Genomic DNA, 14,376 nt, shown 5'->3' with positions numbered 1-14,376 from the left:
ATATATATATATATATATATATATATATATATATATATATATATATATATATATATATATATATATATATATATATATATATATATATATATATATATATATATATATATATATATATATATATATATATATATATATATATATATATATATATATATATATATATATATATATATATATATATATATATATATATATATATATATATATATATATATATATATATATATATATATATATATATATATATATATATATATATATATATATATATATATATATATATATATATATATATATATATATATATATATATATATATATATATATATATATATATATATATATATATATATATATATATATATATATATATATATATATATATATATATATAAAGTGTATGCAAAGATTCGCATGTATAAAATAAAATTATTACTTTATGGTTTAGCTTTTTGGCTTGAAATATGGAAGATAATGTAGTTGATTTGATTAATATACAATACCTGTTGTTTGGAGATTTTTCTTTTTGCTAAAATACTTTGTCTTTCATCAGGTATTTGGGGGTGAAACAAAATGTACTGCTCACTCATGGAGATAGCGTAGACAAGGTAGCCGACGGGTTCAAGGTAGTTGCCACGTCAGGGAACATCATCGCTGCCATTGCAAATGACAAGCTTCGCCTCTATGGGGTTCAATTTCATCCGGAGGTAAGTTTACTGAATAATTAATGGATATGCTCTTCTTGGTTTTTGTATCATTGATTATACATTGCCCAGTGATTTTGTTTTTTGTTTCGTTTGATTGATTAATGAAGATTAACCCTTACACTGCTCAGGGGTCATATGGACATTTACACCCCTGTGCGCAAGAAAAAAAAAAATTCAATTTTTTTTTCGTCTTCTAAACATGTTAATTTGTGTCCCCTGAGCACGGAAAAAATAAAAAAAAAATCGTAGGCGACATATTTTGGGCGCAATTGACCGAGGAAGTCTGGCAAAAAGTGGGCGTTGACAGAGCGGTCGTCAGACCCGGTCAGCGTCACCTGCGTTGACAGATGGGAGTTGCCACAAAGATATTATTACCTAATTGTTTCAATGTCTCCGATTGATTTTTTCTTAGTTTTTTTGCAGTAATATTATTCAATAGTGTGTATTGTAATATATTTATATAATAAAAATGGTTAATAATCGCTATACTCAAAAGTATGATGTGCATATTAGTGATTCAATTATTATGTTTATAAAACAATAAACAAATAATTTTGCTGCTATTACACTCTATACACAGGTTATATATAAGTATTGGCATGTTTTGGTCACCATAACGAACCACTAAGTTGGTATTGAGAGTCGAAAAGCAACGAGGAGTTACCGCCACACACCAGCCAGCCACTCGCTGCCACTCCCTCAACACACGCACTAAACTTTCTCTCCCAACAATACCAGTTGTGGTGTTATTACACTATATACAGACGTTATATATAAGTATGTGTATATTTTGTTCACCACAACTGTACAGCTAAGCTGATATAGTTAGTTCAGGCACTAAGAGTCGTCGCTATACACAGATGGCGGCTGGCGGCTCCCTCACTCTTTCAAAGTCACACGCACTAAACTTTCTCCCCCAACAATACCGTTTGCAGTGTTATTACCCTATATACACATATTATATATAAATATCTACATGTTTTATGCACCGTAACTGTACACCTAAGCTTGTAGAGCGCCCAAAGAGCATAGTGGCCACCCTCTTACAGCTAGAGAAATCGTGCAGACGACGTCACCTCCGTCACCCATATGGCTCTTCCCAGCATAATCCCTTTGCTGTTATTACACTAATACACACATTATATATAAGTATCTACATTTGTGTTCACCATAGAGAACCACTGACCTGGTATGGTGAACGCAAACAATAACAGGTGGCCACACAGTCAGTAAACGATGCTGTCTCCCTCCGTCTCTCAGCATCACTCCTCACACAGCGCTAATTATTACAACAATCCTGCTATTATCACAACCCTGGTTATTTATATCACAGTCATTGGTCATCTGTAATATTGTCATCGCTAAATAATAACAATTATATATTTATTTTGACATTTTTCGGCGATGCTGTGGTCACAAGCTGAACATCAATGCTGTTCGCTCATGCTGCGTGCGCCGGCCTTGGTTGCTCCAACAGTACTGTGCCTCTCACACCTGAGAATATTGCCCACGATTTTTTTTTAAAATGGCATCTGTTTACAAGAGCCCTGAGGAAGCTACTGTGAACCCCGTGTAGCCGCGGGCCATTTGAATCAGGCCTGGCACCCTATGGCGTATATATACGCCATGCGCACCATGGGACATGTTACTCAGGGCGTATATATACGCCATGCGCAGTTTAAGGGTTAAGCCACCCAAAAGGCGGCACGGGTATGAATAGCCCATAAGTGGTGGCCCTGTTGAGCCATTACCAGCATCAAGAGCTGATACTGAAGATCTGTGGAGGTGTGACTGCACCTTGCGTGACGGGAGATGTCTCCCGTCTTTGTTTCGTGGAAGACTTTGAGCAGTAGAAGCCAATTTGAGGTGCATTTATGGTGTTAGATTAGGATGTAAGATGTAAGATTTAGGTAAGATGGTGTAGTCAAAGGTGGGAATTAAAGTGAGGTTGAGGGTAGGCGAGGAGGAAGGTGGAGATGATGACCAGCAGGCATGGTGAGTGTAATTACCTAAGTGTAGCTACAGGATGAGAACTATGCTCATGGTGTCCAGTCTTTCCAGCACTCTTTGTCATTTAACGCTTTGAAATTACTGACTGTTTTGGCCTCCACCACCTCACCTAATGTGTACCAACCCGTTTACCACTGTTTGCTAAAGTGAATTTTCTTATATTTCTCTGGCAGCTTTGTTTCGTTAGTTTAATCCTATGACCTCTTGTTCTTGAAGTTCCAGGTCTCGGGAATTCTTCCCTGTTAATTTTATCGATTCCTGTTACTATTTTGTACTTAGTTGTCATATCGCCTCTTTTTCTTCTATCTTCTAGTTTTGGCATATTTAACCCTTTACCCTTCTGTTGCTAAGGGCTGTTTGGCCATTGTTACCCACAGGCACATAAAAAATAATCTTCTAAACCTGTTAATTTGTGTTCCCTGATCATGGAAAAACAAAAAAATCGTAAGTGGCATATTTTGCCCGCTATAGGGCGGGGAAGTCTGGCAAAAGAGAGGCGCTGACTCAGCGTGCGTCCGAGGCGGTTTGCTCAGCCCCAGCTGTCAGGCAGGAGTGGCCACTAAGAGATAATTACCTAATTATTTCAATGTCTCTGATTTTTCTTTGTTTTTTTGCTGTAATATTATTCAATAGTGTGTACTGTGATACATTTATATAATAAAATGTGTGAGTCATTGCTGTACTCAAAATTATGGTGAGCATATTGATTCAATTATTGTGTTCATAAAACAATAAACAAATACTTTGTTGGTTATTACACTATATACACAGGTTATATATATGTATCTGCATGTTTCGTTCACCATAATGAACCACTAAGTTGATATTGCAAGTCAAAAAGCAGCGAGGTGTAGCCACCACATCTGCCAGCCAGCCTCTCACCGCCACTCCTTCAATGACTCCTCACTCGCCCACATCCTCCTCCCACCATACTGTTCTTGCTTTTATTCACTATATACAGACGTTATATATGTTTACATGTTATATATCTACATGTTCTGTTCACCATAACTGTTCATCTAAGCTGGTATAGTGTCTAAAGAGCATAGTGGCCACCCCTATCCAGCATGATAAATCATGCAGATGTTGCCACCTCCCTCACCAAAATGGCTTCTCCCCACACCCCTTTTGCTGTTATTATACTATATATATACACGTATAAAAGTATCTACATTTGTGTTCACCATAACGAACCACTAAGTTGGTATGCTGAGTGGCAGTTGCAGTGGCAGCCAGTGAAAGCCCACCACTGGCTGTCACTCCCCTCCCTCCCTCACCTCACCTGACTCGCCACCCTTCTCCCACCATACAGTTTTTGCTTTTATTCACTATATACAGACATTATATATAAGTATCTGCATGTTTTGTTCACCATAGCGAACTAAGCTGGTATAGTGAGTCCAGATAGTAAAAGGTGGTTACACACAGTCGGCAGATAATGCTACCTCCCTCCCCACCATGATTACTCCTCCCACTACAGCACTAATTATCACAACAATCCTGCTATTATCAGATTCCTGGTCATTTTTATCACAGTCAGGGGTCTTCTGTAATACTATCATCGCTAAATAATAGCATGAACATATATATTATGGCATTTTTAGGCGATGCTATGGTCACAAGCTGAACAGCAGTACTGTGAGGTCATACTATGTGTGCCAGCCTTGGTGGCTCAGTATTGAGGTCCTCACACCTGGGAATGTGGCCCACGATTTAAAAAAAAAATGGCGTCTGTTTACAATAGCCCTGATGGTGTGGTGAACTCCGTGTATCCGTGGGCCGTTTAAATCTTGCGTAGTACTCCAAAGCATCATATGATGCGGAGCGCAATTTACTACAAGTCACTCAATGCATCATATGATGCGGAGCACAACTAAAGGGTTAAATACATGGATGGCGAAATACTAAAATTATTCACATTAGACCAAATTGTTAGACCAATACCCTCACCCTCACCTGGTCCAACCCTCTGAGCGGGGCTTTCTGTTACAAGTGGTGGGGTTTTCTTTCCCCCTCTCTGAGAACAAGGTGTATTTGGGTTCAGCTCCTCCCTGGGTTCAGTTCCGTCCTTTGGGAGGTTTTCGGCTGCCCGCCTTCTGAGGTGCGGGCGGCAGCTTACCTCCTGTGCGACCCCGAATATGCCCCTGTAATTTATCTGTCTTCTTTCAGGTTTGGGTCTTCGTCTCCATACTGGGTTCGTTATGAGATTCCGGAGGTGTCCTGGCTTGCGGACTGCCCGTTGTTGTCGTTGGATGCATGCAGTGCTTTCTGTCGTACCTGCACGTATCTGAGTGGCGCAAGGTGTTGACGGTGGTCCAGGTTTACCTGGGGGGGCGATTTTGGGCTTTGGATTTTTCGGGGTTCAGTGCCTTGGTGCCTACCCGAGCCCTCGTTCGATGTGTTCACGAACACTTCGTCTCTCGGCTGGAGTTTTGTGACCAGTGCTCACCAGGGCGACCTGGGGCGGTGGGGTCCATCCTTCTGTCGGGCCCACAGCATGGTGCGGGAGTTCACGGAGGGAGAGGGTGGTTCGCTTCGGAGGGTTCAGGTCGCCCGCGGATCAACGATCCAGCCCCATTCGGACTGCTCCCCGGTGGTGGCCGGCCCAGCCTCAGTTTCAGGAGCTGCTTGCTCAAACCTGGAGGTTTTCTCGCATCTTTGCCTATTTAAGCAGATTGGTCCGGTCTGTTACGAGACTGGTTTGATCTTCTCCTAGAGTCTTTGCGTTAGGTCTTTCTGACTCGAGTCTATCACCATCTGTATGGTGATCGGGGGACTTCTTTGATGGTGTTTTACCTGCAGGCTTTGTCTCAGCGGCAGTGTGAAGTTTCTTGACGGTTCTTTTTGTCTCTTCGTCGCTGTACTTCGTTTTCGGTTAAGGTTGTTTTGTCATTTCTCTCGTGGCTGTTTCAGGACCGTCATCTTATGCCGAATACTGTTGCCTCATATCGTACAGCGTTGGCGGAGCTGCTGCAGCTTGCTTTTGGTATTGATGTTACTTCTGCACCATATCGTAAGCTGTCTTGGGCGTTGTTTCACCTCCGGCCTGTTTATGCGCCGCCTGAATTATCCTGGTCTTTGGACAGAGTGCTCTTTTATGTCTTCTCCTCAGTTTGTTGTGGCGCCTTCGGCTTAGGATTGTTTTTCTAAGGCTCATTTCTTGTTGGCATTGGCCTCTGGGTTGGGGAGCTTAATGCTCTTCTCCGCCACGGGTTTCTGCTCTTTTGGTCTTGGTGGTAGGTTTGTTCATTTGCAGCTGTCTCCTACTTTTCTGCAATGAGACTGCTTTTTTCTGGAGGGGTCCTTGGGTTGTTGATGCTTGGTTGGTCAGGCCGGGGGTGCATCATGTGTTGTGTCCGGTTGCGGCTCTCCGCCATTATTTGTGCACCACGGCTTATGTGTCCGGAGACGTGCTTTGGGTTGATCCGGTTTCCCTTCTTCCTTGTTCTAAGGTTCGTGTGTCTCTGGTCGTCTGCAGGGCTATTCGGTCTAGCCAGCCTGTGGTCTATCCCAGTGCCCATTACGTTTGTAAGTTTGCTGCATTGGCTGCCGTCTTTGGTAACATGTCCTGGGCTGACATTTGGGCACACGGTTTTTGGCGGCCGAACAGGGTCCTGGCTTCATGCTACCTTGTAAATGTTCGTGGGCCTAGTCGGGCCTGTATCACTTTGGGTCAGCGGTTGCAACCTGTTTTCTCGACTTCGAGTTGAGGTGCGAGCACTGACTGCCTCCTGGTTAAGTCCCTTTAGTTTTTGTATTTGGTTACGTAGCTCCAGGGAGCCAAAGAGTCTCCCCCAAGAAAACCAGCTTTGAATGTTCAGTAATGAAATGCTATTTTCTGGGTAAGACCCGAAGGCTCCCCGGCAACCCCCGTCTTTCCCCCGGTCGACTGTTTTTTCGCGTGTTTTGACATCCAGCCTCTCGAACTGAAGGGTGGATTACCGGTGCGGTGGGTCTGGTGCTCCCCCTTTCCCTTCCGGGGAGGGGGAAGTTGCAGAGACATGCGACGTGACTTGTGTGACGTCATGCTCATTTGCTCGTTTTCATTTGGGGAGTTCTGTCCACTCGTTAGTCTATTTTAGTCGATTTTTGCCAGAATAGGGTTTTTTTTTTTGAGGCGCTTACCTTCTGGGTGCCTGACACAGTTGATGGCAAACATAGAATGCTCCAAATGCTATGTGCATTTCTATAGGCCATTGCTCTTTGTGCCTCTGAGGGGGGCCAAGTTCTGGCTCGTGGTCTCTGGTAGGCCTAGAACTCCATTCATACTGATGCCAAAGTCTAATGATATACATATCAGCCTGAATAGCTCCGGGGAGCCTCCGGGTCTCACTCAGAAAATGGCGTTTCATTACATTCAATGCTGTTTTTTTGCAGTTATATCTTACGAATAAATTTTTGCAGGTTGATCTCACCGAGCAGGGCGTGACGATGATGAGGAATTTCCTGTATGAAATCAGTGGGCTCTCAGGAACATACACACTCCAAAATAGAGAACTTCAATGTATAAACCATATCAAAGAACATGTAGGATCTAATAAAGTCTTGGTAAGTGCTGACTGATTTATTTTTCTTAACTAAATAGTGTGTTCAGTATTCACTTGCCATTTCAGATCATAATGGATAGACTGCAATCACAGTTATGAGGAGATCCGTGTTCTCTTAAGTTCTTGCACCACATGCAAAAGTAGTAAACAAATTGTTTTCCTGGGAATGCCCCCTTCAGTAACTCTAGCTAACTAGTGGTTTAGCAAAGCCTTTGGGATATGTACCGGGTCTCTGAGACCCTTGTACCACTGGGAGCCAGGATCAGAATCTGACTCCTCCTCTGAGGAGAGGGAAGCAAGGAAGATCAACACAAAACTGAGACAAATACAAGTACAAGCACAAGAATGCGAGTCACTGATTTAAGATAATTAGGTACTCTAAGGTAGCACGACAATCATTGTTGTGGCATAAACACACTAATCACCATGTGCCAGATAGCCACCAGGTAATTAACTCCCTCAGTGTCTTGGTCACAGTTTTGGGATGCACAAACCTCTGTTGGTGCCCCATCCTCTGCTTCATATTTTAGTGGTGATGTCTATCTCAAGAGCATTAGTTTTGCTGAGGGCCTTGCTTTGTTATTGTCTCCATTCTCCTTCGTGGTGGTTTTGTCACCCATATTGTATATACAGTATATACTCTTCATGTGATGACCAAACCACACATAGGAAGATGGAGAAACGTCATTATGCTGTAATATGACACTACGAGGTGTCATATTATAATGCAGGGCAGTTGAGCGGGTAATGCAAGTCTGTCACACATCTGTAATAAGTTATTTGTGTGAGACTTCATTTAGACTACTACTTGTTCTCTCAGACATAACTGTACACTATTTACACTATTTCTTCCATTATAGGTACTATTGGTTGAATTCCCCTTGCAAGATGATAATTGGGGCTGGGTTTGTGAGGTTTTCTAAGCAGTATTACATTTTTATTAATTGGTCTTCAAACTGCTGAGGATTTAACTCTAGTCACTTACATACTTACCTTGAGGTTACCTTGAGGTGATTCCGGGGCTCAGCGACCCCACGGTCCGGTCGTCGACCAGGCCTCCTCGTTGCTGGACTGGTCAACCAGGCTGTTGGACGCTTCTGCTCACAGCCTGACGTATGAGTCACAGCCTGGTTGATCAGATATCCTTTGGAGATGTTTGTCAAGTTCTCTCTTGAACACTGTGAGGGGTCGGCCAGTTATGCCCCTCATGTGTAGCGGAAGCGTGTTGAACAGTCTTGGGCCTCTGATGTTGATAGAGTTCTCTCTCAGAGTACAGTACCTGTTGTGCCTCTGCTCTTCAACGGGGGTATTCTACACATCCTGACATACCTCCTGGTCTCATGTGGTGTTATTTCTGTGTGCAGGTTTGGGACCAGCCCCTCTACTATTTTCCATGTGTAAATTATTATGTATCTTTCCTGCCTGCGCTCATGAGAATACAGGTTTAGGCTCTTTAACATACAAGAACTTTACTACATACAAGAACAATAGCCACATTCTATTTTGATTATCAACACCTCAACCATATCGTTTGTGGTGTTTAGCAGCCCGGTGCATCTGAGGGTGTCTGATGTACAGATTTGTTTCCTGTCATATCTGAAAAGATTGTACTGTGGTATCCATATTTTACTATCATAGTACAGTAATACTTTGTTTTAGTTAGGGCTGCAAACACTGCACTTGACTCATTTGGGAGACCAGCTGTAAATCAACTTTGTTGATTTAACTTGTTAATTTAATCTTTGTTAATTTGTGTTTTTATACCCTAAATATTGGCAAAATGCAAATTATATTATTGTATTTGTGGAAGTGCTAGGACAAGACATCACAAATGTCATAGTTTCCGGTTGTGGCCATTGGGAAATAGAGATGGCTGATCCCTTGTCTCCTCTCGCTGAACGCTGGCTGAATAGGATCACACCACACCGAGTAAAATGACCAACTCTTTGACTGTGGCTTCCAAGGCAAGAATGCTTAACTCGTTGTAAATAATGAAGTACCAGACACATGAAGACCGTCATATTAGCAATGGCCTGCTGGCAGTGTGGCCTCCACAGATTTTTGTTTGTTTATTTTCAAGAAGGTACATGGGTTGAGTGTTTAAAACATTTCTAATTATACAGTCTTGCAAACTCACTCACATGCATAGCATTTCAGGCAAGATCAAACATGACTGACTCAAGTCCATAATTAATTTAAAGATGTTAGAGCAGTGCACTTTATTGGTATGCATATTTATGAGCTGATTTCCCTCCTGTAATACACAATCTACACTACCAAGTCAGCTTGGGAAGTAATTTTCATAGCATTGCGAGGCCAACTGTTGACGAGTCTTGTAGTTAACTTTGCCGTCTAACTTAATGTAAACGTGCCCAGCCCTCATGGGTATTGGGTTTTCATCAAGAGATGCACTTGAATTGTGCTACAAGTGATTGTTCTTGTCCATAGCTGTCTGTCCTTTTTCCTCTTAGGTGTTTGAGGCTTCAGGGTTTCTACAGCTGTGATGCTTTCCTTGCATCTGGCACACCTGTCTGTGAATGCTTGTCCAGGTAGCTGGTTTCCTTAGTTCACTGAATTATTTCTTTCCTTGGGTGGATTATGTTAGCTGTCTGTTACTGTACTCATCTGAGCAGTTGCCACAGAGGCTGCCATTCTCTGTTAACGCAGTGTTGCACAGATGGGCTCCTGCATGCCCCTGCCTTGGTGGTGGGTAGTGGTAGGCCTGTGCTATATGGCTCTGGCACTTGGCTTCTACCATTATGGCTATGGCTATTCAACATGAAAACATAAAGAGAACTGCAGAAGGTCTGTTGGCTGATGCAAGGCAGCTCCTGTTTGTACCCAGCCAAACTGATTTGTGTTTGCCTTTTAGTAACCTTCATTTCAAACACACTAGCATTCCCACGTCTATTATGTTACCTGCTAATTTTTTTCACAAAAAGACCTATTTCCTTACCAGTATTTACCCAGGTCTTCCTCTTCAATTTAAACTTATCATTCAGTTTGTATCTATTGTCTTGTTCTACTTTGTATCTGTGTATGTAACACTTGATTAACCCTTAGACAGTGGCTATTGCCATGTGTTGATTCACGGGGTAATGTGGTTATCATCATACTGTATGACGATTTAAACAATTATCGTCTGGGTTTTACGTGTATCATGCAAATAAGGTAATATAGCTCACTGTGGATGTAAGGTGTCGTGCTGCATTCGTCTCGCCCACTACCACCACACTTTCTACTAACATGCACACATGCATACACACTCAACTCACAATTACAACTTACATTTATAACATGAAACAGTGCAACACACTTGCACTGTTACACAGTGCCCTATGTCCCACAGAATGAAGCTTTTTGTAGTGGGATCCAATCAAGATTGAATCACATTCGAAAACTGCATTTAGTGGAGACAAAAAATAAAAAGTAAGAATAAACATCATCAACAAATGGCATAAAAAATGCAGAGAAAAAGAAAATACATCCTAACTAAAGAAAATTAAACCACGACAAACCCCTAGCTAAAATATTTCAGTTCAATTTTCACATTCTTTCAACAAAATAGTTTTTTCAAAATTTTTCAGCAGCCTAAAATGAAATTTTAAAGTCTCTGAAGCTGTGGCACCAGGAGACCAGTACTAGGTTCGAGTCATGTGTCTCGAACCAGTGTCAACAAAGTTGGCATAATGTGTTGACAGACGCTAGACCACATAGCCACCGTGCAGCCTTTCACATCACCTCCTCCCAGTAAAAAGCAAAAAATTTGCTTACCTGGTTGATACCTGGTTGATGGGGTTCTGGGAGTTCTTCTACTCCCCAAGCCCGGCCCGAGGCCAGGCTCGACTTGTGAGAGTTTGGTCCACCAGGCTGTTGCTTGGAGCGGCCCGCAGGCCCACATACCCACCACAGCCCGGTTGGTCCGGCACTCCTTGGAGGAATAAATCTAGTTTCCTCTTGAAAATGTCCACTGTTGTTCCGGCAATATTTCTTATGCTTGCTGGGAGGACGTTGAACAACCGCGGACCTCTGATGTTTATACAGTGTTCTCTGATTGTGCCTATGGCACCTCTGCTCTTCATTGGTTCTATTCTACATTTTCTTCCATGTCGTTCACTCCAGTACGTTGTTATTTTACTGTGTAGATTTGGTACTTGACCCTCCAGTATCTTCCAGGTGTATATTATTTGATATCTCTCTCGTCTTCTTTCTAGTGAGTACATTTGGAGGGCTTTGAGACGATCCCAATAATTTAGGTGCTTTATTGCGTCTATGCGTGCCGTATATGTTCTCTGTATTCCCTCTATTTCAGCAATCTCTCCTGCTTTGAAGGGGGAAGTGAGTACTGAGCAGTACTCAAGACGGGACAACACAAGTGCCTTGAAGAGTACAACCATTGTGATGGGATCCCTGGATTTGAAAGTTCTCGTAATCCATCCTATCATTTTTCTGGCTGTCGCAATATTTGCTTGGTTATGCTCCTTAAACGTTAGGTCGTCCGACATTATTATTCCCAAATCCTTTACATTTCTTACGCTTACTTTCACATTTCTCATACATTTTGCATATAACTTAATAATTATTGAATTTTTGTTTAATTATTGAATTTTTTTGCGCATAGGCAGGAATGACTATTTAGTTAGAGCCGCTATCTAAGGATTATGAATTTTTCTGGGAGGGCTCCTTAGTGCTAGCTACTTCGATAACTCGCCCAATTTGGTCAACTTTAGGCCCTTGCAAGTCATTGTAAGTCTATTGTAGACCAGAGGCCAAAACTGGCCCCCTTCTAGAGAAGTGCAAGGAACAGGGGCTGCTAGATGTCATCAAAAATACAGGCTAGTGTGGGGTCAGCCTGTACATCAAAAACACACTCATCTCCACACAGCTGCAAAACACCTCAAATGATATTTATAAATGTAAAGTACCAGTTGCACGAGCACTCCATGTAATATGGAGAAAGAGCCTGGATACAGGAAAGATACCAGCAGCTCTTAAATCAGCAGATATTGCTCCACTGCACAATGGAGATAGCAAAGCCTTGGCAAAGACTATAGACCAGTTGCACTAACATCACATATAATAAAAGTTTTTGAAATAGTGATTTAGAATGAAATCTCCAGTTTTATGGAAAACAATGAACTTTAAAATTTTGGTCATCACAGATTTAGAGCGGAAAGATCCTGTCTTTCGCAAATACTCAATCACTATGACAGAGTCACAGAAACGTTAGAAGAAAAACAAAAATGCAGATGTTGTGTATACAGATTTTACAAAGGCATTTGATAAGTGTAACTATAGAGAGCGAGTGTGTACTCACTTAATTGTGCTTGGGGGGGTTGAGCTTTGGCTCTTTGGTCCCACCTCTCAACTGTCAGTCAACTGGTGTACAGGTTCCTGAGCCTACTGGGCTCTTATCATATCTACATTTGAAACTGTGTATAGTCAGCCTCCACCAAATCACTTTCTAGTGCATTCCATTTATTAACTACTATGACACTGAAAAAATTCTTTCTAAAGTCTCTGGCTCATCTGGGTACTAAGTTTCCACCTGTGTCCCCTTGTTCGTGTCCCACCCGTGCTGAAGAGTTTGTCTTTGTCCACCCTGCCAATTCCCCTGAGAATTTTGTAGGTGGTTATCATGTCTCCCCTTACTCTTCTGTTTTCCAGGGATGTGAGGTTCAGCTGCTTTAGCTTTTCCTCGTACCTCATTCCTCTCGGTTTCGGGACGAGCCTGGTGGCATACCGCTGTAACACGCGACGCTACCACCAATGTAACCCTACCCGTATTGGCTCTACTTTGTTCTTTACATGCCCGTAGTTATTATTAATTAAACCTAATTCCAAGGGACCCCAGAGTTAACTCTAGCAGAGTCCCACGCCACGTTGTCTTAGCCGCTCGAAAGATTCTACAGCCCCCGTGACGTCGTACTAGACTTCTAGCAAACTCAAGGATCTCCTTTTGCTGCCACCACCAGACAATTAACCAGAAATTACAATTAATCGGGGTCTGGACCAATTAATCAATCATTAAAACCTTGGGGCTTTATCCCCAGATTACTTTGAAAAGGAGGCATGAATCTACGTTAATACCGAAAACAAGGGGATAGATGATCTCTTAAACTTTGCTTGGCTTGCGGCCCAAATAAACTCGGACTTGTGGAGACCACGTGACAAGGACATGCAAACATTCATGGAAATAATAAAATACAGAGAACAAGCTAATCATTTATTTTTGCAAGATCTAAGCAACAACTAATAAATATCAATCCCTAAGCTGAACACTCCCTATCGAGGCAAAAGTGAATTATTTCCCTATACAAAAACGTAGCAACTATACCTTGTCTCTGAAACTAGCTGCTGGAATGCCGATTTCGGGATGGTGACTGTGGAACGACCTCCCCTAGTTGCTGACTGAGCCCACACTGTCCCGCCTAGCCTTCCTCATAGCTAGTCAGAGCTAGAGGGATATTCCTCCGCCAGGCCTACCAAGTTTACTAAGCAGGATTTAAATTGAACAACTTATCTCTCTTGTACTGAACAACCCAGATGGTTGAACTCTTTTAAACTGATGGTAATTGTACAGGCATCTTAGGGAGAGACTACTTCCAATTATAATACTCGCTAGTGAACTGAATTTGAATGTTGTGAATTACTAAATATGGAGATTGTTGGTGACCCCCTTGACCCAGGGTGGCCAAGATTCTTACGCCAAGCAAGTTAGTCCCCTCCTACTCTACATGACGTCCCTGTATTTGATGATATACGAACCCTGATTTCAACATACATACTACATACATGTAAACCTAACATACCTACATAAGCCACATTAGTTATTACTGTATTTACTGTGATTGTTAAATAATTCATAACATGTTGCTTTAAAACAAAGGCGACAGCCCTCTTGTCTTCTAACATGTTAATTCCAGGGGAGATACCCATGTTCCCCGAGTCAGGTCAACTACCGTCTGACTCCATATTTTGTACAAGAGCGTATGCCACTGCTTCCCATACAATTACTTATTTTATAACAGCTTCAGTTGTTACACCGCTGAATCTTCTCCAACTTTGTCGTGTGTTTAACTAGGTATGGACTCCAGGCTGGAGCTGCA

At 42.1% G+C, this 14,376-nt stretch overlaps 1 protein-coding gene across 7 annotated transcripts in view; it reads left to right on the top strand.

The window, feature by feature from the left end:
* bur (GMP synthase burgundy) overlaps positions 1-14,376 on the top strand; it is a 213,317-nt gene that overhangs the window by 113,798 nt on the left and 85,143 nt on the right. For all 7 annotated transcript variants that reach the window (XM_045742218.2, XM_045742216.2, XM_045742220.2 and 4 more), the window contains 2 exons: positions 557-710; positions 7,125-7,268. In XM_045742218.2, coding sequence (XP_045598174.1) covers positions 557-710; positions 7,125-7,268 — 298 coding nt within the window. The remainder of the gene's footprint in view (positions 1-556; positions 711-7,124; positions 7,269-14,376) is intronic.

Source organism: Procambarus clarkii, chromosome 40, assembly GCF_040958095.1.
Source record: "Procambarus clarkii isolate CNS0578487 chromosome 40, FALCON_Pclarkii_2.0, whole genome shotgun sequence".
In the NCBI taxonomy this organism is placed as follows: domain Eukaryota; kingdom Metazoa; phylum Arthropoda; class Malacostraca; order Decapoda; family Cambaridae; genus Procambarus; species Procambarus clarkii.
Note: the sequence above shows the minus strand (reverse complement) of the source record. Positions and strands in the feature narration are given on the sequence as shown.